The 23,275-nt window shown below is 45.3% G+C and overlaps 1 protein-coding gene and 1 long non-coding RNA gene across 7 annotated transcripts in view; one reads left to right on the forward strand and one right to left on the reverse strand.

Annotated features, from left to right (window-relative positions):
• Window positions 1-5,110: 5,110 nt before the first annotated feature.
• Window positions 5,111-15,045, forward strand: LOC142071127 (uncharacterized). Of its 2 annotated transcripts, XR_012667116.1 has the most exons (3): window positions 5,111-5,174; window positions 5,438-5,655; window positions 14,438-15,045. It is a non-coding gene; the product is annotated as an uncharacterized LOC142071127 (long non-coding RNA). The 2 variants fall into 2 exon arrangements; XR_012667115.1 differs by lacking the exon at window positions 5,111-5,174 and having other exon boundaries at window positions 5,250-5,655.
• A 2,680-nt stretch (window positions 15,046-17,725) lies between these two features.
• COL15A1 (collagen type XV alpha 1 chain) overlaps window positions 17,726-23,275 on the reverse strand; it is a 290,144-nt gene continuing 284,594 nt past the window's right edge. For all 5 annotated transcript variants that reach the window (XM_048839369.2, XM_075125516.1, XM_048839366.2 and 2 more), the window contains 4 exons: window positions 22,878-22,937; window positions 21,670-21,855; window positions 19,454-19,569; window positions 17,726-19,067 (listed from right to left, as the gene is read on the reverse strand). In XM_048839369.2, the coding sequence (XP_048695326.2) occupies window positions 18,851-19,067; window positions 19,454-19,569; window positions 21,670-21,855; window positions 22,878-22,937 (579 nt within the window). In that variant the 3' untranslated portion in view covers window positions 17,726-18,850. The remainder of the gene's footprint in view (window positions 19,068-19,453; window positions 19,570-21,669; window positions 21,856-22,877; window positions 22,938-23,275) is intronic.

Here is a 23,275-nt window from a genome sequence, read left to right on the forward strand (position 1 = left end):
CTGGCTCTGTGGATGAGGGGAAAGCGGTGGACGTGTTGTTCCTTGACTTTAGCAAAGCTTTTGACACGGTCTCCCACAGTATTCTTGCCAGCATGTTAAAGAAGTATGGGCTGGATGAATGGACTTTAAGGTGGATAGAAAGTTGGCTAGATTGTCAGGCTCAACGGGTAGTGATCAATGGCTCCATGTCTAGTTGGCACCGGTATCAAGTGGAGTGCCCCAAGGGTCAGTCCTGGGGCAGGTTTTGTTCAATATCTTCATAAATGATCTGGAGGATGGTGTGGATTGCACTCTCAGCAAGTTTGCAGATGACACTAAACTGGGAGGAGAGGTAGATACGCTGGAGGGTAGGGATAGGATACAGAGGCCCTAGACAAATTAGAGGATTGGGCCAAAAGAAATCTGATGAGGTTCAACAAGGACAAGTGCAGAGTCCTGCACTTAGAACGGAAGAATCCAATGCACCGCTACAGACTAAGGACCAAATGGCTCGGCAGCAGTTCTGCAGAAAGGGACCTAGGGGTTACAGTGGATGAGAAGCTGGATATGAGTCAACAGTGTGCCCTTGTTGCCAAGAAGGCCAATGGCATTTTGGGCTGTATAAGTAGGGGCATTGCCAGCAGATCGAGGGATGTGATTGTTCCCCTCTATTCGACATCGGTGAGGCCTCATCTGGAGTACTGTGTCCAGTTTTGGGCCCCACACTACAAGAAGGATGTGGAAAAATTGGAAAGAGTCCAGCGCAGGGCAACAAAAATGATTAGGGGACTGGAACATATGACTTCTGAGGAGAGGCTGAGGGAACTGGGATTGTTTAGTCTGTGGAAGAGAAGAATGAGGGAGGATTTGATAGCTGCTTTCAACTACCTGAAAGGGGGTTCCAAAGAGGATGGATCTAGACTGTTCTCAGTGGTAGCAGATGACAGAACAAGGAGTAATGGTCTCAAGTTGCAGTGGGGGAGGTTTAGGTTGGATATTAGGAAAAACTTTTTCACTAGGAGGGTGGTGAAACACTGGAATGCGTTACCTAGGGAGGTGGTGGAATCTCCTTCCTTAGAAGTTTTTAAGGTCAGGCTTGACAAAGCCCTGGCAGGGATGATTTAGTTGGGTATTGGTCCTGCTTTGAGCAGGGGGTTGGACTAGCTGACCTCCTGAGGTCCCTTCCAACCCTGATATTCTATGATTCTATGACATCACAGCTGGGTGCAGCTCTGTGTGGGACCTGCTGGGCAGGGAGCCAGGGCAGAGAGGCCAATGACGGGCACAAACTGAGCCTGGCTGGAAGCCTGAAAGCTTGACTAGAGACTGGACTGGAGTGGGCACCCCAGGCACTAGGCCTGAAGAGCCCTGACTCTCAATCAGACTGTTCCAGTGGCCCAAACATTTACCACTGTTACTCACCTTTAACTGTTCAAGCCTCTGTACCTAGGGTATTTTCAATCTTTCCTGCCAGCTCTAATAAAGCGTCCTTTCACTTAGCTGTGTGTCTGAGTGGTTACTGGAAACCACCAGGGCTAGTGCCTACAAGGCCTAGCTGCTGAAGCACCTATAGTGCTAGCCTCCAAGTTGCACTACAGCTGGCGGGTGACTAAGAGTTTGGTATATTCTGGCCCTGAGCAACCCTAATAGTTACAGGAGTCATCTATGTTGGGTCCTAAAATACAATTAAGGGCATTGCACTGAGAACTAAAGCAATGATGCACATTCGCATTAACTATGTCTAAATGCTACAATAACTCTACTGAAGTCAGAGTCATGCAGCCAGAAGAAAATATACCCTTGTCACCCAGCCTCTCTGCACTTCTGGCATAAGAAAAAGCATATTGGGTTGCTGGATTGTTTGTTGAAAATCTTTGCAAAAATGTATAAATTTGTAAACCAGGCATTGGTATTGCTAAAAATTAAACTTGTAAAATTTGTATTTGGCTGAAGTGTCGCTAGGCTCATGAAGCAGGATGAAAGCCACTTCCTCAGCAAAGTGCATGCCGTCCTGAGCAGGGTGACCATGCCGCTTCTTTAGTGCAGTTGTGTACTTCCTCTTCCAGGCACTGTTTGGGCTAGACTTCGTTTGATCAACCAGTGCATTGCTGACACTCCTGTGGGTTTTGTTGATGAGCCTGTGAGAAATCACCTTAAACCTAATTAATTTTTTTCCTCTGGAAGTGTCTATCTCAGCCAAACAAGCAGTGAGAATATGTGCACTTTTAAGGCTGTGTTTCTAATCACAGTTATGTAAGGACAATGAGTATTTCCAAGGCCAGTGCTGAATACTGCCAAGGCAGAGAAGACTAAGTGGAAAGAGATCATACCTCTTTATGTAAAGCATCAGAATGAGCAGTGGATGCCCTCCACAGTTTAAATTCCAAATAATGGGAGCTTGAATGAATGATTTTCAGTATTTCTAAAACTTTTAAAACTTTCATCCAGCTGTACTTTTAATTGGATATCCAGGTATAAGCCAAAGGATGTACCCTAAATCAGGCAATGGAGTTTAAGGATGGCCCTGACTTCTCCAGATCCCTTGTCCCCTTTGGGCCGATATCATATGCCCCAGGAGCAGTCTCTGAGCTACTCCAAGTTCAGGGGTTGCAGCTGTGGGTGGCACTTGTATTTGGTATGCAAGTTCAGTGGCCAGGGCCAGCTGGGTAAGGGTCATTCACAATATAGCTTTAAGTGTGTGATCATCTCCCTTGCTCTCTCAGGGTGCAGCAACCCCACAAACTAAGGTGTAATTGCAGTGCGGGTAGGCATGCCCATGCTAGCTTTACTAGTGTTACCCAGGCCTGCTAGATTAATGAAGATCTGGGGGCATGGGCTTGTGTAAGCCCACCTAGGGACCCTGGGAACCATATTCAAGTTATTACGTCTGCTGAAGTCCATTCCACCACATCTTTTCTAGTACTGTTACCCACACTTGTTAGATTAAACCTAGTGTGGGTCATGGCGGCAGGTTTGTATAATTTTTGGTGGTGCCCAGAATGGGTCCAAGTCCTACCCCTGCCCCCTCCCAACACACACACACACACACACCCTGCCTTGTAAACTGATATATATTTTTAAAAATAATGTATAAATGGACTGGAAACAGTAAACATTTAGCCATTTCCCTATATTGCACAATATCACTATCGTAAAAAAAATGTATTTAACTAAGAATATCAACTTTATTAATACTCTTCTGAATACGGAAACAACCAAGCACTCTTGGATCAATAACCCACAAAAGCAAAAAGCTAGGTCTAATTCACTATTGTACTCCAACTACGTAAACCTTGTTAGCCAAGATTGATGAAAACTCCTTTTCTTATCTTTTAGATTGCCACATCTTTCTTTTGTATAACTTTAGTTTGCAAGCTGGGTGTCGAACTCAGGCCGTCACTTGATGAATTACCCTTTTGTTCTTTTTCTCTGGGTAACTTTATTAAGCATTTATCCATTGTTGATTATTATTAAACAAAATTAATGGGGTTGGGCCGAGGGGTTTGGAGTGTGGGAGGAGGCTATGGGTAGGGCAGAGGGTTGGGGTGCAGGGGTGAGGGCTCTGGGGTGGGGCTAGGGATGGGGGGTTTGGGGTGTGGGAGGGACTTGGGTAGAGGGTTGTGGTACAGGGGTGAGGGCTGCAGGGTGGGGTCAGGGATGAGGGGTTCATGGTGCAGGAGGGGGCTCAGGGCTGGAGCAGAGGGTTGGGGTGCGGTGGGGTGAGGACTCTGGCTGGGGGTGCGGGCTCTGGGGTGGGGGTAGGGGTGGAGATGAGGGGTAAGACATTCCTTTCTTCTCCCAGGTTGGAGGGCAGGCAGAACTGGATTATTGCCATGGCTGTTCAGAGCATTATGACTGGGGATGTACACTGATTTAACTGGATTTGTTGTAACTATTATATAAATATTTCAGCTTAGGAACCAAGGTGAAAGGAGTCTAAAAGGGTAAATTTTCATTAATGTGCACAGGGAGGTTTTTGCGAAACGCTATTATTGGGGACATGGCCAGCCTGAAAGCCATATATTATAAACAAGTATTTCTGTACCTATTTATGACTTGCTCACAGTCTGCGCATCTCTTATCTTGGACAATGAAAATCAGTTAAGGTTCTTCCAAGTTCTCAGTGCTGTAACATTTGGGTTGCGAACACTTGATGGAAATTTGTCCTTGCTGTAAAAACAGTGTTTTCAATGGAACTTAAAAAAATAACAGAGGGAATATTTTTCTGTGGGTCTTGAGAGTTTGTTTTTATAAAACAAATTTTTTAGATAAAGCAGAGTTGTCACTTTGCTAAGGGTTTGTGCACACCGGGCTTTCACACTGAGATAAACTGTGCCAGCAAAGCATGGTTAAATGGGCATGGATTGTCTACACTAGCGGCTTGCACAAATGCAGCTATGTTGGTGTAAAATAACCCAGGACAGACAAGTCAGACAGTCTAGCACCCACAGCAATGCACCCCTAAGAACCACTTATAAAGAGCAAAGGAAAGAAATGCCAACTCCTAAACAAAGAATGGGGCCAGGGATGCGGGGTTCATGGTCTAGGAGGGGGTTCAGGGCTGGGGCAGAGGGGTTAGGGTGCAGGGGGGTGAAAGCTCTGGCTGGAGGTGTGGGCTCTGGGGTGGGGCTGGGGATGAGGGATTTGGGGTGCCAGAGGGGGCTCAGGGCTAGGGCAGAGGGTTGGGGTGTGGGGGTGAGGGCTGTGGGGTGGGGCCAGGGATGAGGGGTTCACGGTGCAGGAGGGGGCTCAGGGCTGGGGTAGAGGGTTGGGGTGCAGGGGGGGTGAGGGCTCTGGCTGGGGGTGTGGGCTCTGGGGTGGGACTGGGCCGGGGATGAGGAGTTGAAACTTTGGGGTGCAGCAGGCAGGCTCCCTGGGGCTGGAGCCAGAGAGGAGGACCCCCCCCCCAGCCCTCTCCCCACCGGCAGCAGTGAGCCCCAGGGGAGGGCCCCCTCCTTCCCTTCCCCACCGGCATGACACTCCCCACTCCCAGGCTGCTGCTCAGGAGATCCAGACAGGATAAGCCCCCTCAAAGTCACCTGCCGGGGGTGGGGGGCTGCCAGGCTGCTGGGCCTCCTCCCTCAGCAGGCACAGCAGTCAGCCTGCTGCCAGTGCCACTTCCTTAGCTGGAAGCAGCCAGCGAGGGAGCGCAGCGCAGAGCTGCAGGGGGCAGCCGCCCACTGCCCAGGGCGCAGGTGAGGTAGGAACACTTGGGGGAGGCACACGGGGGTGGCAGGAAGCCCTGGGGGAGACACACAGGGGCAGGAGGTGGGGTTGGGGGAGAGACCCAGCCCCGAACATTGGTGGAACGGGGGCCCCGGGGTCCTGAATTTGCTGGAGCCTGGGCGCTCCACGGGCTCATATAACTCGTCGCCCCTGAGTGTGGGTAGGCATAACTGTGCTACTATCACGCCGTGATGTATGGTGTAGATGTACTCTCAATGGTTGGCCCAAATAGATTAATCCTGCAGCTCAGGAAGTACAGGAGAACCTCAGAGGTACGAACACCAGAATTACAAACTGACCGGTCAACCACACGCCTCATTTGGAACCGGAAGTACGCCATCAGGCAGCAGCGGAGACAAAAACAAAACGAAAATCTCACAAATACAGTACTGTGTTAAACGTAAACTACTAAAAATATAAAGGGCAAGTTTAAAAACAAGGTTTGACAAGGTAAGGAAACAGTTTCTGTGCTTGTTTCATTTAAATTAAGGAGGTTAAAAGCAGCATTTTTCTTCTGCTTAGTAAAGTTTCAAAGCTGTATTATGTCAATGTTTAATTGTAAACTTTTGAAAGAAACACCAAACTGTTTTGTTCAGAGTTACGAACAACCTCCATTCCCTGGGTGTTTGTAACTCTGAGTTACAATATAACTGTAGTTATTTCAGCCCACGCGGTAGGGTCTTGTGCTTTTGCTGCGAGAGCTCCAGGAGTCTTTCCCTGTAGGTGGGTTCATTACATGCATACCACCTATAGTTATGGTAAAATTTGGATGCTATCATGTAATACAAGGCTGGATTTTAATGCATACATACAAGGTGGCAGTATTAAACTTGTATGTGCACTTTTAACGCTGGCATTTTGTGACCTTTGAGTGCTTAATCCTGCAAAATGTGATGTTCGCATCATATACAGATTTTTGGTAGAAAATTTACTAATTTGTCTTTTTAAAAAAAGAGAAATTCCATGATTTTGAACGATTCGGCTTGGCTTTGCTGGGTAGCCCCTTCCTGTGCACTCCAGTGGGTCTGAGAGAGTGAGCTGTGACCCATGCCCATGATGTCAAGGGCCCTGTGAAGGAGGTCTACAAGAGGGTGTGTGAGTGTGTGTGTGTGTGTATGGGGGAGGGGAGGGACCCTCCTCCCTCACCTGCAAAGCAAACATCAGTTCATACCCTGGGTCAAAATTAAGGAAATATTAAAATCAATGAAACCCTTCCAAACCCGGCGGCAGCTGCGGACCTGCCACTGCGAGAAGTTTGCAGCATTGGTGTCGCCGTGTTGGTCCCAGGAGATTAGCGACGAGGCGGGCGAGGTCGTGTCTCTTCTTGGACCAGCTTCTGTGGGTAAAAGAGACACGCTTTCGAGCGTCACACAGAGCTCTCCTCCAGTGTCGCTCAAACGCTCGTCTCTCTCACCAACAGAAGTTGGTCCAATAACAGACACGACCTCACCCGCCTGCTAGACACGTGTAGCAGGGAGTTTTAGTTGCCACCTATAGTAACAAAGGTTCAGATCAGTATTATAGGTGCTTAACTCACATTGAAGTCAATGGGAGTTAAGCATCTAAATACATTTTGAGGATCTGGGCCAAAGTTTCTTATTGGTTGGGTAGCTGTGAAAGGGAGGAACCTTGGAGGAGACAGGGCTGACCTAATGAAACAATTCCCTAGGTGCCTACTCCAAAGCCCATTGAAGTGAATGGGAGTTTGTCTTTTGCCTTCAGTGGGCTTTAGCTGATGCCCTAGGTGAGTGACAATGTTTTGCACGTGTATGGTTTGCAATAGCATTTGCTTTTCCATGTTTTAAACATATCTTAAGTGATGTTTAAAGTTTTTTTTGATCTTTACTGTTTGGTACGCTCACATGACCCGTCGCTGCCCTTGGCATATCGGCCGTTTGGCTGTGTTAAGTGTGACATCCTAAAAAGGAAGGTTCCTGACAAACCAGGACAGCTGCATACCCTGGCAGTTTTTTCAGGCAGAATCAAATGGACATTAGAAGACTTCTGTTGACCTTTGTCTTGCCCTTGCAAGCGGGTCTAACTTTTCTGTAGGAACTACTTTGAAGTCTACTGCTGTATATGCAGCTATCAGAAGAAGGACTGGAACCTAGAAGTGTTTGGGCATTTAGCTGGGCTGGGACCAATGGCAGGAACAAATCAGGTTTGTTGAGCCATAGCAAAGTCAACTTGTCACAGTCTGAAAACAAAAGCAGGAAGCGAAAAAGCCATGTTGACGGCCTTGATTAAAAAAAAAAAATCCCTCATGCTTAGAAAGTAGTTTCTAGTCCAGAAACCTCTGGGTGCTCAGGGCCCAGGAAGGTTCTGAAGGCGCTGAGCTAGGGATAGCTTACAGGAAGTGTTGTAAACTGTATTGGAAATGAACAGCTCAATTCTGTATGGAAGTGGAAAGAGGAATGTTAGGAGAGCCACTGTTGGGACAAGACCACTCACATCTCTGTATGGTGCATCCAGGAAACGTAGTGGTACAGTGGTGCATTACTAATGATCAACAGTACAACAAGAGACCACATGGTATTTTGCAGCATCCTGAAGGAAAGAACCCTTGAAAAGAAGGAGATGCCTCTTGGTTCCACTCTAATGGGGAGTCTCTCCACTTGATGAATCTGTGACTCTGAGATCCTTACCATCTAGGGCTTAGATTCTTAGGTCAGTGGGATCTACCACTGATTGGAGGGTCTCAGAGCCCTGTGGCTTCCTGGGAAATGTACTTGTAGTACAGTGAGCCAGGAAGAGCCCTCCTTCAATCTAGAGGGGCAAGGCTTTGAGTAAGTGAGAGGGCTCCTCAATCAGAAAACAACTTCTGTCTGTGATCTTGAGGCCAAAGAAAATACTTCTGTGGTTAATGCAGTAAAGGATTTAACCAATCACTCTGATTTTCATATTTCCTTATGTGATACCCTCTATTATCTATGCTGTCATAGTATTTCACCTTAAGGGTATCTCCCCCGAAGATGATTACCTTCTCTGTTAAAAAAATTTAAGTTCCAATGTGACTTAACAATGTACGCCTAAAGTGATTAAATAGATTAATTACTATGTGCAGTAACTTAGATATTGATAGCTTTGAAAGTGGGAGTTCAGGCCATGAAATGTCTATCTGTTTCCAGGCATCTTCTTTTTTCCCCTTTAACTGTGGCTTAGATAGCTCAAGGTTTGCTGATAATCTTTCTTCTCCTTTCTTTATTTTATTGTCCCGCACGATTCTTTTCTTTGGACAGTTGAGTCTGTAATAAACCATGTTAAAATGTCAAATAAACCTTAAAAATAGTAGTCACCACCACCCTAACTTTTGTGCTATTTGAAGGTAGGTGACACAAATGGACTAAAGAGCTGCAAATCATTGCCACACAGGACCCTGCTCTTGCATTCAACGGATGATTAAAAATATACCTTTGTGACTCCACAAGGTACTGTTGGTGCAGTCACTCAATCCAGATGAAGGTTACATTTCTGATGTCATTGACCCTGCTTCTGACACATTCGACTTTTGTGAGCCACCCCATTTTGTCACCTCCCTTTATAAAGAGACACATATGAGCCTTTTTTTCTAAAATGAATGTGCTCAATTCTCCATTTATAAGGACAAACTAAACCAACGTGTCATCTTAAATTTGATTTTATAACAGTTGCAGTGGATTAAATTTGTTTAAAGTAACATCTTTAATTAAACCAGTGCAACTTGTGGCAATCTTGTCTCAGTTACCCAATAGCTTATTTTTACTTCTCTGTTGCTTTTCTTTGAACTTCTTCCAAGTTGTCAGAGTCTCTTTTTAAAGTGCATTTGCACCCAAAATACAACGCAGTTCATAAGAACATAAGAACGGCCCTATTGGGTCAGACCAAAGGTCCATCAAGCCCAGTATCCTGTCCTCTAACAGTGGCCAATGGCAGGTGCCCCAAAGGGAATGAACAGACAGGTTATCATCAAGTGATCCATGCCCTGTCACTCAATCTCAGCTTCTGGCAAACACAGGCTAGGGACACCATTCCTGCCCATCCTGACTAATAGCCATTGATGGACCTATCTTCCATGAATCTATCTAGCTCCCTTTTGAACCCCTTCAAACAAAGCCTGACCAGTTTAGAGGAGAGGGGTAATCTTGCGTGTTCTACACAATCTCATTCATTCCAGACAATGTAGCATGGGTCTCTTTTGAAATGTTATGTTAAACAGCATCTCTTCTGCTGTAGTGTGGTTGACTCATTCAGTTTACCATCCACTACAGTTTAACCTCCAAGTGCTTATTTGAACTATCATTGGCCTCCCCAATACATAAGAACGACCCTACTGGGTCAGAACAAAGGTCCATCTAGCCCAGTATCCTGTCTTCCGACAGTGGTCAGTGCCAGGTGCCCCAGAGGGAATGAACAGAACAGGTAATCATCAAATGATCCATCCCCTGTCGCTCGTTCCCATCTTCTGGCAAACAGAGGCTAGGGACACCATTCCTGCCCATCCTGGCTAATAGCCATTGATGGACCTATCCTCCATGAATTTATCTAGTTCTTTTTGGAACCCTGTTATGATCTTGGCCTTCACAACATCCTCTGGCAAGGAGTTCCTCAGGTTGACTGTTCATTGTGTGAAGAAATACTTCCTTTTATTTGTTTTAAACCTGCTGCCTATTAATTTCATTTGGTGACCCCCCGCCCCAGTTCTTGTGTTATGAGAAGTAGTAAACAACACTTCTTTATCTACTTTCTCTACACCAGTCATGATTTTATATATTCTCCACAAAGTTATGCCTGGCTTTTTTGCAGGGGCCAGCCCCAAATGCAAAACAATTGCCTCAATGAGGCCTTGTTAAAGATAAGGTGGGGAGATTTTGGCATCCGTGTATGTTAATTTATTTGAAAATATTGAGTTAAATTCTGCTGTATTACAGTCTTGGGCAACCTTCTGGTCTTTGCTGGGTTGGACAGATGTAAATGACAATAGACACTGGGGTGCTATTTTTAATTAAAATTAGTGATTTCTTTCCCTGATATCTGCTGGTTGCAATCAGCTTTCCGATAACTGGTACTATCACCATTTTGGCAGGGGGTTTATACTGTTGACATTAGCTCCTTTGCTGATCTGTGGGAACAGCAGGTGCCCCTACACCAGGGCTGGCCCTAGGCATTTTGCCTGCCAGGGTGGAAACATTTTTGGCAGTGCACCGGCATGCTAGAACCAAAAAAAATAAAATAAAAAAAGAAGGGCCAAGTGGCACAGTAGCATGGTGCCCACCAACAAGCTGGAAGCCAGGATGACCGCTCTGCTCACCTGCATCTATAACCAGTCCTGCCCAATGCAACAGCAGCCTATGTACTGCACTGATGTATGGATCATGTCCTGCCAATGGTTGCTGCTTCTGCCAGGTAAGGGAAGGCAGTTAGTTCTGGGCTTAGTGAATAGCCATGACCAACAGAGAGACAATACACTCACTTTGTGCCACCCAGTGAGCCTTGGGAAATAAACAAATCAGACCAATCAAATCAGCAAAGCTTAAATCCTGTGAGATAGTGATTATGCTATTATGCCCATTTTACCTATGGGGAGCTGTGCCAGAGAAAGTTTAAGTGACTTGCCCTGGGTGACACAGGAAGTGTTTAGCAGAACTGCAAATTGAACCTGAGCTCTCCTGCATTCCACGCTAGTACCCTAACCACGGTACAATCTTTCTCTGTAGTAATTAAAAATTACTAATAACTGTTAATTTTGTTAACTTATTTTTTCTCAGCATGGTGTACAAGATTAAAGGGCAACTGTTTCACCTGTTTATATCAGGTCAAAATTTGGCACAATGTGTTTACTTGAACATCTGTCAAAGAGCAGCCCTGTGTGGTGTTTAGATGTTGCTTGTAATTATTAGAATTGGGAGCACTGACTGTTGGGAGTCTGAAAGGACAGGAAACAGGAATGAGAGGGGAGGAGTTGAGAGGCTGGGAGAAAGCTACCGAGGGTGCAGCAGCAGCTTAGTAAAGAGGTTTCCACTTTGAAAATAAAATCCTGTTGAAGCTTGTTAGTACCTTGCCTGGTTGATACAACACCCTGCTATGTATATGCCCAGGCATGGAGGGCTGCATATGTCTGCTCTTAAACGGCCTCATGGTGTAATATGAGAGAGGGTGTGCAGACATTTCTGCTCTCCCTTCTCAATATCATTCATTATTTTGCATATTCTTCTCTTGTCCCCTGAATCGGTCAGTTTCTTCTATCACTTTTTTTAGATGAAGTGACCATAGCTGAATGCTGTATTCCATGTGATGGTCTACCACTGACATATTGGCCTTCCTATATTTAGGTTTTGGATCATTCGCTATCCCATCCCTCCTGCAGTCCCAGTCTTCTGATTGCTTTACAGACAGGTTTTGTAATGACTCATCCTTGTAGTGGTCCAGTGTACTGGAATGACTGTCAATCTAATTCCCCATACTGTTACTCACACCTTCTTGTCAACCATTTGAAAAGGGTCACCCTCATTACCACTACAAAAGTGATTTTTCCTCCCTTGGTATCCTACAGTTAATTGAATGTCTCGTTAGACTGACCCCCCCCACACCTGGTAAGGCAACTCCCATCTTTTCATGTACCATGTATAAATATACCTGCTACTGTATTTTCCACTCCATGCATCTGATGAGGTGGGTTTTAGCCCACGAAAGCTTATGCCCAAATAAATGCGTTAGTCTCTAAGGGGCCACAAGGACTCCTCGTTGTTTTTGCTGATACAGACGAACATGCCTACCCCTCTGACACAAGGTCTAGGACCCTTGTAAGTCCTATTTTGAGGGTTTAATTGGGACTTATATGGGGCATATACTTTGTGCTGACCCATAGTGAGTAAGTGAGAGTAACATCCTCAGTACAATTGCATTTTCTTCAGCACAGGAGTCTGCCTGCTGTACCCCAAAGAGGTTAAAAGTGAGAAATCTGTTACTGGGTAAAGTTTACTTAGGGCATGTCTGCATTTAGCGCGCTGCAGCAGCTCAGCTGTACTGGTTCAGCAGCAGCGCCGCTTCAGTCCATGTGGCGAAGCAGCTCTATGCTAGTGGTTCTCAATCCACGGCCCAATCAGCACCCAGCTGTGGCCCATGTGACATCCTCAGAGCCATACTCATAGTATATATCTATTGTGTGTGGCTGCCAGTCACACAACACATAGAGAGCTGCATATGTGGCTCACGGTGGTAAATAGGTTGAGAACCACTGCTCTATGCTCTCCCATCGGCATAAAAAAGCCCATCCCCTCGAGTAGCAGAAGCTGTGGCCTGGTCTACACTACAAACTTAGGTTGAGATGAGCCGCATTAAGTCGATCTAATAACGTGTCTACACTACTGAGTCCCTTCTGCCGACCTAAGTGGCCTGTAAAGTCGACTTCTGTATTCTGCCTCTGTGAGAGGCATAGCACTTGATTTGACATCCATGGTTGACATGGGGAGAGTGTAGACACTGCATGTGTAATTTGAATGAATTGACCTCCAGGAGGTGTCCCACAGTGCTCCGCTGTGACCGCTCTGGAGAGCATTTTCAATTCCGCTGCACATCAGCCACCGTACACAGGAAACAGCTGGTCCCGTTAAAGGCCCGGGAACTTTTGAATGTTCATTTCCTGTTTGATCAGCGTGGAGAGCTCTCCAGTACAGTTGATCATGGAGACTCAAGGCTGCAAATACGCTCCAGCATGGAGTACACAGGAGGTGGTCGATCTTATTGTTGTGTGGGGAGAAGAGTCCGTGCAGGCAGAACTCCGATCCAGCAGCAGAAACGCTGACATTTATGCCAAGATAGCATGGGGTATGGGGGAAAGGGGCTACACCAAGGACATGCAGCAGTGCCATGTGAAAATAAAGGCGCTTCAGCAAGCATACCGGAAGACAAGGAAGGCAAACTGTCATTCTGGTTCTGCCCCACAAACATGCTGCTTTTATGATAACGAGGAGCTGCATGTGATTCTCGGTGATGACCCCACCACTACCGCAAAACGCTCCATGGATACTTCCTAGGAGGGCCAGGTGACCTCGAGCAACAACGAGGAAGTCATTGTTGATGAGGAAGAGGAGGAGTAGTAGGAGAATGGGAGGCAGGCAAGAAGAGGATCCATTCTCCCCGACAGCCAAGGACTGTTTTTAACCCAGGAGCCCATCCCTTCACTGGCCCAGTTGGCAGCGGAGCGTGATGCTGGGGAAGGCACCTCCAGTGAGTCCACAGTACCAATTAAACTGTAGGGGTGACATGCTATTACCTTTTATGTTTAATCTGAACAAAAAAATAGGTGTAGTGGGTATCAGTGGCCACCCAGCTACGCAGAGGGTGCTCTCTGAAAAAGACTGTTTATTTGCATGGGGGGTGGCCTGGGAATCCTCCATAGGGATCTCTAGGAAGCTTTCATGGAGGTACTCTGCAATTCTTTGCAGAAGGTTTCTGGGAAGGGCTGCCTTATTTCATCCACCATGGTAGGACACTTTCCTGCACCACTCCAGTATTAACTCTGCTGGCATCATTGCAGCACACAGCATTGCAGCATAAGGACCAGGTCTGTACCCAGACCACTTGCAGAATCTGCTCCCTTGCTGCCTCTGTTACCCTCGGGAGAGTGATGTTGCATAGGGTCACCTAGGGGGAAATGGGGGAAGTTTTCAATGCTAGCCTTTAAACTGCAAACAATTCAACAAGTAATCCATCTGTAATCCAATCCAAAAAGTAATCCCCGTCTGGTAACATCTGGGTCAAACAACCATGCTTTCCCAAATGTGCCGTGGTTGTGCCTGCTGTTGGAAGGGATCACCATGTATTGCAAGGAGCACTGGAACAAATGGGGGTGTGGGGGGTGGCGGCTTCCTGTTTGTCTCCCTTCCTCCACGACCCAGTGTTGCTTTTGTAAAAACCAAATTATTTGGGGGGGCTTTACACTGGTGCCTGTCCACAAGCACCATCCAGGTTGCTAGGGGAAAGGGAGCTTTTCTCAAGTTCCAACCTGTGATCCTAAGGATGTCTTCACAAAAGCAGCAGGACAAGACCTCTGGCCTATGCCTTGTGGCCTTACTCACCATGGCTGGAGCAGCAAACCGACTCTTGTAGTAGCCACAGGTTGTGATTACATTGTGGCTTGCAGTGAAGTGTATTGAGGGATGTTTTTTATAAAAAAATAAAATAAAAAATAACCCTGCACCAGAAACAATGTATGCACTGTTAATGTTACCCTTGTGCTTTGCATTCCTTGCAGCTGAAACCTGGTCTGTCGGTGCATCCTCCACACCAGGACATTGACGTCCCCAGATTAGAAAGTGGAAAAAGATGACTCGGGAGGACATGTTCAGTGAGTTAATGTGCGCCCTCGAGAGTGACAAGACGGAGCTCAGAGCATGGAGGATCACACTGTCCAAGAACCTGGACATGGACAGGAGATCATGCAGGGAACAAGAGCGTGTCATGCAGGAAGAGATGCTGTGGATTATGAAGGAGCAATCAGACATGTTGAGGCATCTGGCTGAGGTTCAAGAAAGGCAGCTGGACTCTAGAGTTCCTCTGCAGCCTTTGCTGAACCTGCTGCCATCATCACCCAGTTCTACATCCTCCTCTCCGACATGTCCTATGAGGTGGGAGAAAGCAGGAAGCTCGACATCCCTTGCACTCAACACCAGGGGAGGGTACTAGGACCAGAAGGCGCCCATTCCCACACCTCTGATTGTTATTGCAGTACATATGTAAGCAAGCTTTCTTTGTTTCTCCCCCCAGAGTGTTATTAGCCCTTTTGCCCCAGGTTATCTTACTTTTCTTTGCTGTCTCTGTGTGTTTGTGTGCATAACAAAACTTAATGGATTGAGGAGAAAAGGCTCTTTATCCACTAAACACATGGTGGTTGGTGGAGGTGGCGCTTACAGGGGAGAAAATGCATTGAAGGGAACAGTTTGGTAAGGAACAACACAATGTCACATTACTCTGACTCATTGCTGAAACTAGTTTTCAAAGCCCCACAAAGACGCAGAGCCCCTCGATGTTCTTTTCTTATTACCCTGGTGTCTGGTTTCTCAAAACTGGCTGCCAGGTGATCTGCCTTAACCCCCCCACCACAGCGGAAACTTTTCTCCCTTTGTTTCACAGATATTATGGCGCACACAGCAGGCAGTAATAACAATGGGGATATTGCTTTCACTGAGGTCTAACCTAGTAAGCAAACAGCACCAGCGACCTTTTAAACATCCATAGGTACATTCCACCACTATTCTGTACTTGCTTAGCCTATGTTGAACTGGTCCTCACTGCTGACCAAGCTGCCTGTGTGCGGCTTCATGAGCCACGAGAGCAAGGGGAAGGCTGGGTCTCCCAGGATCAGGATTAGCATTTCAACATCACCAATGATTATTTTGCAATCTGGAAAGAAAGTCCCTCTTTGACCCTTTCTGAATGGACCTGAGTTCCTAAAGACGTGTGCGTCATGCACCTTTCTCAACCATCCTATGTTGATGTCAGTGAAACAGCCCCTGTGATCCACCAGTGCTTGCGATACCATTGAGAAGTACCCCTTTTGGTTATGTACTCTTTGGCAAGGTGGTCTGGTGCCAAGATAGGGATTTGTGTTCTATTGCTCCACTGCAGTTAGGGAACCCCATTGTGGCAAAACCATTCACTATGTCCTGAATGTTGCCCAGAGTCACTACCCTTCTGAGCAGAAGTCTGTTAATGGCCTTGAAAACTTGGATCACAACAGATCGCACGGTAGATTTACCCACTCCAAATTGATGCCCCACTGACCGGTAGCAGTCTGACATTGCAAGTTTCCACAGAGCGATCGCCACTCACTTCTCCACCGTCAGAGCAGCTCTCATTTCAGTACTGCTGTGCTTCAGGGCTGGGGAAAGCTCTGCACACAGTTCCTGGAACGTGGCCTTATGCATCTGAAAGTTCTACAGCCACTGCTCATCATCCCAGAGCTGCATAATGATGTGGTCCCATCCCACCAGTCAGTGCTTGTTTCCCAGGCCCAAAAATGGCACTCAGCAGTGTCAAGGTGACGCATGACTATCACCAGCAACTGCAAATTGCTCTGCTCTATGTCTTCCAGCAGGGCTGCTTGTGTGGCATCATATGGTTCTGCACGGCAGCTCCTGGCTGTGTAAATACTGCAGGATAAGGTATGAGGTATTTGTAATGCTCACAACAACAGTGTATAGCTGAGCGGGGTCCATGCTTATTGTGCTATGGCACCCGTGCGGGTAACCCAGGCTTATGACAAAAGGCGTGAAAAAGGCTTGGTTTGTTTGCCATTGATTTCAGGGAGGGAGGGAGGTAAGTGCATCATGGGAGACTAACGCCATGTTTCCATAACCACACGCGCCAATGTTTTGGTCCTATAAGGCACTGCAAGCCCAACCCAAAATTCCACTCAGCTAGGTGCACTATGGGATGGCTACCCACAGTGCAGTGCTCCATGCTTCGATGCAAGCCCTGCTAGTGAGGATGCACTCCGCCGACACAATGAGTGGAGTGTGGACATGCAAGATTGACATTTGGAGGCTCAATGTCTACATGTAGTGTAGACATGGCCTATGTCAGCAGGAGAAGCCAACGTAAGTGGTAGTACAGAGAGAAGCCAACACAAGTGGTAGTTCAGATGTAGCCTCAGTAAAGTTTTTCTAATTATTAAAGTAGAGTAATACCTGGAGAGAATACAATATGTCCTTATATAAGGATCTCTTATTAAGGTGAGAAACCGCTAATAGAGTGAAATCACTAGCATTGCTCTAGCATCCTGTCGGTGCCACTAACAAACTCACTTTTCAGCAGGAGAGGGACTGCTAGCTGAATACATTGCTAAGGCCCCAGTCTTGCAAACAGTCCCTGCAGGCAGACCCTTGCACCCATGTGAAGTCTCACGGACCTCAGTGGGACCCAGCCTGGATTGCCTGGCAGGATCAGGACACTTGAGGTTCAGCACCTTGCAGGAGCCTCAGCCCCAAGTTCGGGGTTGAAGGTGCCCAGCACTTCACAGGCACACTCAGCCTTCTGCAGGCATGAAGCCTGTATGAGCACAGTGAATTGTTGTTCAAAACAGAGTTAAGTGTGATAAAAAAGCAGCGTTGCCTCGTTAGTACATTATAGCAATGAAATTGACATTTACAGCGAGAAAGCAAACAGGTGACTCAGATAACCCAGGAAAGATGCTTTGGTATTACTTAAAATGGAAAAATAAAACTGGATTTCATATTTTTACATCATATAAAAACCAATGCATTTATAATAATAAAAGCCATATGGATGGAAATCTTCACTGGAATGAAAGTAGCTACTGGAGTATTAAATTACTGATTTGATGGCAAATGAGTCACAAAATCTTCTAAAAAAGAATAGCCATTTCCTGCCTAGCCTCTAGCTTATACTTAACAAAATGATAATGTGGAAGTTCATCTTTTACAGTTATAGTCTGTTAGATGATGGCAATAAGTAAATACCTTAAATTAAAATATACTGTAGGGAAATACAGATAAAACCTACAAAAGTTACAGTAATACTGTTTGTGTGAGACATTAATATTTACTGATCATTTCTATAAGTACAGATTAGTTCATATTAACAAGCATAATAGCAGTGAAAAAGCGACAGTCTCACCATGGGGGGGGACCAAGGCAGTCACTTTACATATAACTTAATGGGATAACATTGTCTAAAACCTATTTTAAAGAAAACATGACAGGTGTCTGTCACTCAGCAGTGCCTGTTACACTAAGAAACAGCTTCCTCTACGATGCAGTGGAATGAATAAAGTTCAGATGGTTCCTGTGCCTGGTTTACTGTGCTCAGCTGTGGCGGTAAAACCAATTCGTACTGTCAGGACATTTTCTGGTAACATTGCTTCAGGCTTCCTGACAATAGTAGCACCAAAGTATGGGTCAGAGTTTGCCTTTACTGTGAGTGAAATTCAGTCCTCCCACAAAGCCCGATGCCAGGTTTTACAAAATGGGAGCCTGAAGTCAGGCTGTCAGGCTCATAGCTAGCTTCCACTGAAATGGGGCAGCCAGTTCCGTCAAAACTCCCAGCACTACAGAATTTAGGAGCATAACTTTAGGGTCTCATTTTTTAAAAATAATCCTGATCTGAGTATTCAGGTGGAAAGAGGGACTAAGGGGAGATAAAATTCATCCCCTACAATCTACAGCCAGGGTGGAGGGCTGCTATGGGCTGGAGTAGCAGTAGCAGCCCTTTTGTGTTGGTTGATTGTGGTACCAGAGCCACCAGATCTGAACAAACATGGATTTGTGGGCCTTCCCTTGGTCTTGCTCTCAGATCACACTTGGCCCATCCCCAAAGTCATCTTCAGCCCCAGCCCCAGCCCCGCCTAGGCCAACATGGAGACCAGATCCACAGCACACCAGGGATTAACGGGCACATCTGCATGGTTGCTCAGCCTGCTGACTCCCCATGCAGCCTGCTGACTCCCCATACCAAAGGCCATCTGCCAGCCCTCTAAACCAGGCCTGAATTCCACCCTGCCGGAATATTTTGTCTTGAGGTATGCTCTCTTTGGTTTTATTTGTAAATGTGCAATAAAAAAATAGAATATTTACACCATTAAAATTAAATTTCAGTGTCAATGTTTTATGAAATAAAATTCAAATGTTTTCTACGTGCAACAGATGAATTATTTTCTTCGGATATCGGCTATGAAACTGTTTTCAATGCACAGAACAATAAACTTATTGCTGCAGCTGAAAGGCTTTTGCTCCAGAAGTTTCCCAGAGGTCAGTGGTGATGCTTGTCCCATAACTGCCATGTCAGCTGTCCGCCAAGCTTCACAGTAGTTGCGAACTAGCCGGATCCCGTTTGCAGTTGACCCGTGCCATATGATTTTTTGTGGCCTAAACAGCAACGTTTAAAGTTATTTTCCTGAAACAATCCTTTATCTGTACATTAAATCTTATGCCTAAATCTTTAACAGCCTGTGTCTCTGCACCCCTGCTGTAAATTCACTTGAAGCAATCAGAGTGTAGAAAGCAAAGCGAGGCCAAAGATATGGATGGGAAGAGAGGAAATTGGGACATCAGAGGTATTCCATTCCCTCTTTTTCTCTCAAGAGGAGAGTGGGAATGGGAGAAGAGGGGAATAGAGGAGAAGGAACGGAAAGGATGAGAGGAGAAGGGGGCAGTTAACCTTTGTCACATTTCTAGCAGCCCAGGGAATTTTGATGCTTACCAGCTAATAAAACTACATTTCATGTAATACAGAAAATACAGTGTGAACTCACCAAGATGGATCTGTCATGACATTTCTTCCATCAAAGGAGTATATTGGAATCTGGATGTTGAACTGTCCCCCGCTGCCAGTAAACACAGACTCCCAGTTGTTGAAGAGTATTTCTCCCTGTTGAAATTTTAAACACCATCTTTTACCAAGGTTTTTATCATATTATGAAATGCTACAGGTAGTCTATAAATCCAAAATCTCTTCTACTTCTCAAAATACACATGATTAAGGCTAAGATTTTTTCATGGTTACGAACAGGTCACGGGCAGTAAACAAAAATTCACTGAGCCCGTGACTTGTCCGTGACTTTACTACAAATAACCAGGGGCAGGGCTAGGTAGAGGGAAGGAAGGGAGTCCCAGAGGGGGGACTGACAGGCTGACCCCCGACTTCAGAGGCTGCTGCAGGGGCCACACAGCCCCTGCTCCAGAGCTCTCCCAGCTGCGGGACAGGGGTGTGCAGCCCCCACAGGCTGGGGCACATGGCCCCGTCTGCAGCCCCCACCAAGCCCCGGAGGACACAGCGATGGGGTGCATGGTCCCAGCTGCAGCTCCTGACCCCGGCTGCGGTCCCCCAGAGGAAGCAGGGAGCTGGGGCCGCATGGTCCTGGTTCCAGCCAGCACCAGTTGCAGGGCTTTGGCACAGTGTCCCTCCTCCTCGTCCTGATGCCCTAGATGTCATGGAGGTCTGGTAAAGTCACGGAATCCGTGACTGCCGTGACTGAATCGTAGCCTTACTCACGATGCCATCAGCATGATCTTTCATGCCAATCTCTACACTTTATTCCTAGGAGACCTCATTTCAAACTACCACCCTTATACCGCTAGCTCTCAGCTCTACCTCTCTGTCCCAGGCCTCTCTCTTTCCTTTCACAGTTGTCTCTGCCTGACTCACATTCCAACCCTTTTCCTTTATCATCGACACCTCTCCCGTCCTCCTTAGCTCACAATCTCAGAGTAACTTTCGACTCTTCTCTCTCCTTCACCAAATGTAAAGCTTCTTGTTTGAAAGGTCTTGTACACGTTAGTTCCTGCATACCTCCCCTCTCTGCTCTACTCTTTTTGCTACCCTCCTGCCTTGATCTCATGCTGAGTGCACCTGTGTCTGTGTCTGCAGGACAATCATTTTTCTTATAGCTGGAATGACTAAACTAGACAAGTGGAGTTAAAGAGCTGCAACTGTAGTAGGCAAAGTCAGAGGGGGGGATTAATTTCCCTCATCCCTGTGATGGTACAAAAGGTTATTTGAAAATTATCACATTCCTAATAAAATCTGACTTCTTCCTGAAGAGAAAGCTGAAAACAATTTGTAATGGTTAATGCAGATTCTGGTAAAACCAAAATTGTGCTAGGGTCATTACAACTGGTTAATTGTAATACAAGCTGATGGTATTTTTGAACTGCCTTTGAGTATTCATTTCTCATCCCAATCACAACAGGATCTATTTGTATTTTGGAGACGTCTCCTCCCAGAGTTCTGAATCGCATGGGGTTTCGGAATGGGACCCTCCAACCTTCTGAGAGCTGGGAGGTCAGGTATCACTCTTGCAAGTCACTTGGGCTGTTAGCTAGTGCTGGGAGCCAGACAGTATTTCAGAGCTGTGCTTTGGTGTGCGTGTGTATGTGTAAGATGCCACAAGATGACTCAGATTCTAGAAAAAGGGAGATTCTGCTCAGTTACCGTGGTATAAATCCAGTTTAACTATTGCTAAAGAGGTGAATATGGCCCACTATCACTAAAGATGGGACATGTGGTCACCTTAGTCTATTAAGCTCTGCAGGCAGACTAGAAAGCATAGGCTAGCATATGGCCTTGAGAAACAGACTCGCCTTGGGGGTAAGAATTCTAAGGCTGTTTCCAAAACAGGATTATTGAAAGAGAAACATCTAACAAGTTACATACTATACCATTGCCTTGGTATCAGTTCACTGTAAGCCAAACATTCTCATTGCTTTGTTTCTACCATTAGCCTTATAGTGTTGAAAAAGAAACTCTGAAGATGCAGCTGCTTATAGCCTAAGTGTGAGACATTGCATAGCTACGCTTATCATAAGGATACAGATGGGAAAAACGAGGCTTTTTCTTTATAAGACACTTTGACCAAACAGCTCAGAGCCAAGAAGCAAGCAAAAAAAAGTCTGTTACCTCAGTTAGTTTCCAAGATTTTTGGATCGCTGGAGACCACCTTTATACAGCAAATAAAGCATTTATTTTTACCTTAAGATTAACTATTGGTAGATTGTATCTGTCTGATTTTCTCACAACTGTAGACAGATCTTGCAAATGGGATGACAGGAAAGCTCTGTATGTTGACATTAAACCAGCTGCTCGGGCTTGTTGAAAGCATTGATAATCAGCTCGCATGGCACCAGAAAATGGCAAGTTCAAAGCCACCAAATGCAGCTGGAAAACAAGGAAAAACCCACACTGATTTCAGGTTTAAGTTATAACATCTATTAAGTAATTAATCCGCCTCCTCCCTGATAAGGAAAATGTGCCCTTGAGAAAAGCAGAAAGACAAATAGCTGAGCATAATAGTTAGTACATTACAAAGAAGACTATTTAGATTAACCTTTTGCGATGAAGGTATATTTGCCACCATTACATCACACTTCTTAAAGAAGTCATGTTCAGCTTGATGAGCCACAGGCCAGCCCACACTAGCAATATGTGATCTTCAAATAGTTAGACAACCATAAAATCATTTCAAAACCTAAAAACTTCATTTTTAAACAACAGTTAAGATTTGCTAAACACAGTTACTGTCACATTGTTTATAAAACCCAAACACTTACAAGGAAATAAATACAGTTAAGGACAAAGCCAAGCAATGGACACAAAAATTCATTGTAATCAACCACAAAGAAAAGCATTTTTTAATCACAGTATAAGAACCTGAACTCTGATCACGTTATTCTTTCAGATGCAGTAATTCTGTTATCTTGACTTTATCTAAATATTTAAACAATTTTTATAGAGGAAAGTTTAGATTCTGAAACACCCATTTAACAACTAACATCCACCAATAGTCCTCATGGCAAAAATAGGAACAGCTATGACTAAAATATGTTAAACATATTAATGTTAATAAAAATCAACATTAATGAACTTTAAACATAGCCTGTGCCCTAGATTTTGTTACAGTATAGAAGTGAGTCCATATTCATAGCTCAGAAATCAGGAATGTATTTGCTAGAGGACACGAAGAAAGGTTAGAATAACAAAAACAATTCTTAAAGAAGATATTTAAAATTTTTCATAGCTTCTAAACTAACTAGAAGACGTACTTGAAAATTCTCAGAGTAATTGCTATAAATTCAGAGGGGGTACATTTAAAAATTCAAACAAAGGTTTAATCCAGGCTTTAAGCCCAAATCTCAGGTATACAGCTGTAATAGTGCCTCTAATGTAATTCTTCTACTTACTGTTGGTTTTCCATGATTAATAGTTGAAACTGGTCTTAGTGCTGGAAGAGACTGAAATCCCTATTAGTTCAACATACAGAAATAAATCAGAGTTAAAATACAATGCTCAAATCATGGGAAAAAAAACAACTTTCTTACTCCAGCTTCTTGTTGGGAATATTGCAGAATTCTTTTGTAGTGAAATAAGAATTAACCCACATAGAATATGAAGTTATATAACTCTGAGTATAACATCCCCAAACTTTAAATCCAGACACACTAAGGTCCTGATTTAGAAAGTCATTCAAGCATGTACTTACATGCTGTCTTGAATAGGGATGCTTTCCTGAATGTGGGTCTACAATACTAACACTAATCTGCCTAAGACTACATCAATGCCAGAAGGCACTTGAATGTAT

This window comes from Caretta caretta, chromosome 2 (genome assembly GCF_965140235.1).
Source record: "Caretta caretta isolate rCarCar2 chromosome 2, rCarCar1.hap1, whole genome shotgun sequence".
Classification (NCBI taxonomy): domain Eukaryota; kingdom Metazoa; phylum Chordata; order Testudines; family Cheloniidae; genus Caretta; species Caretta caretta.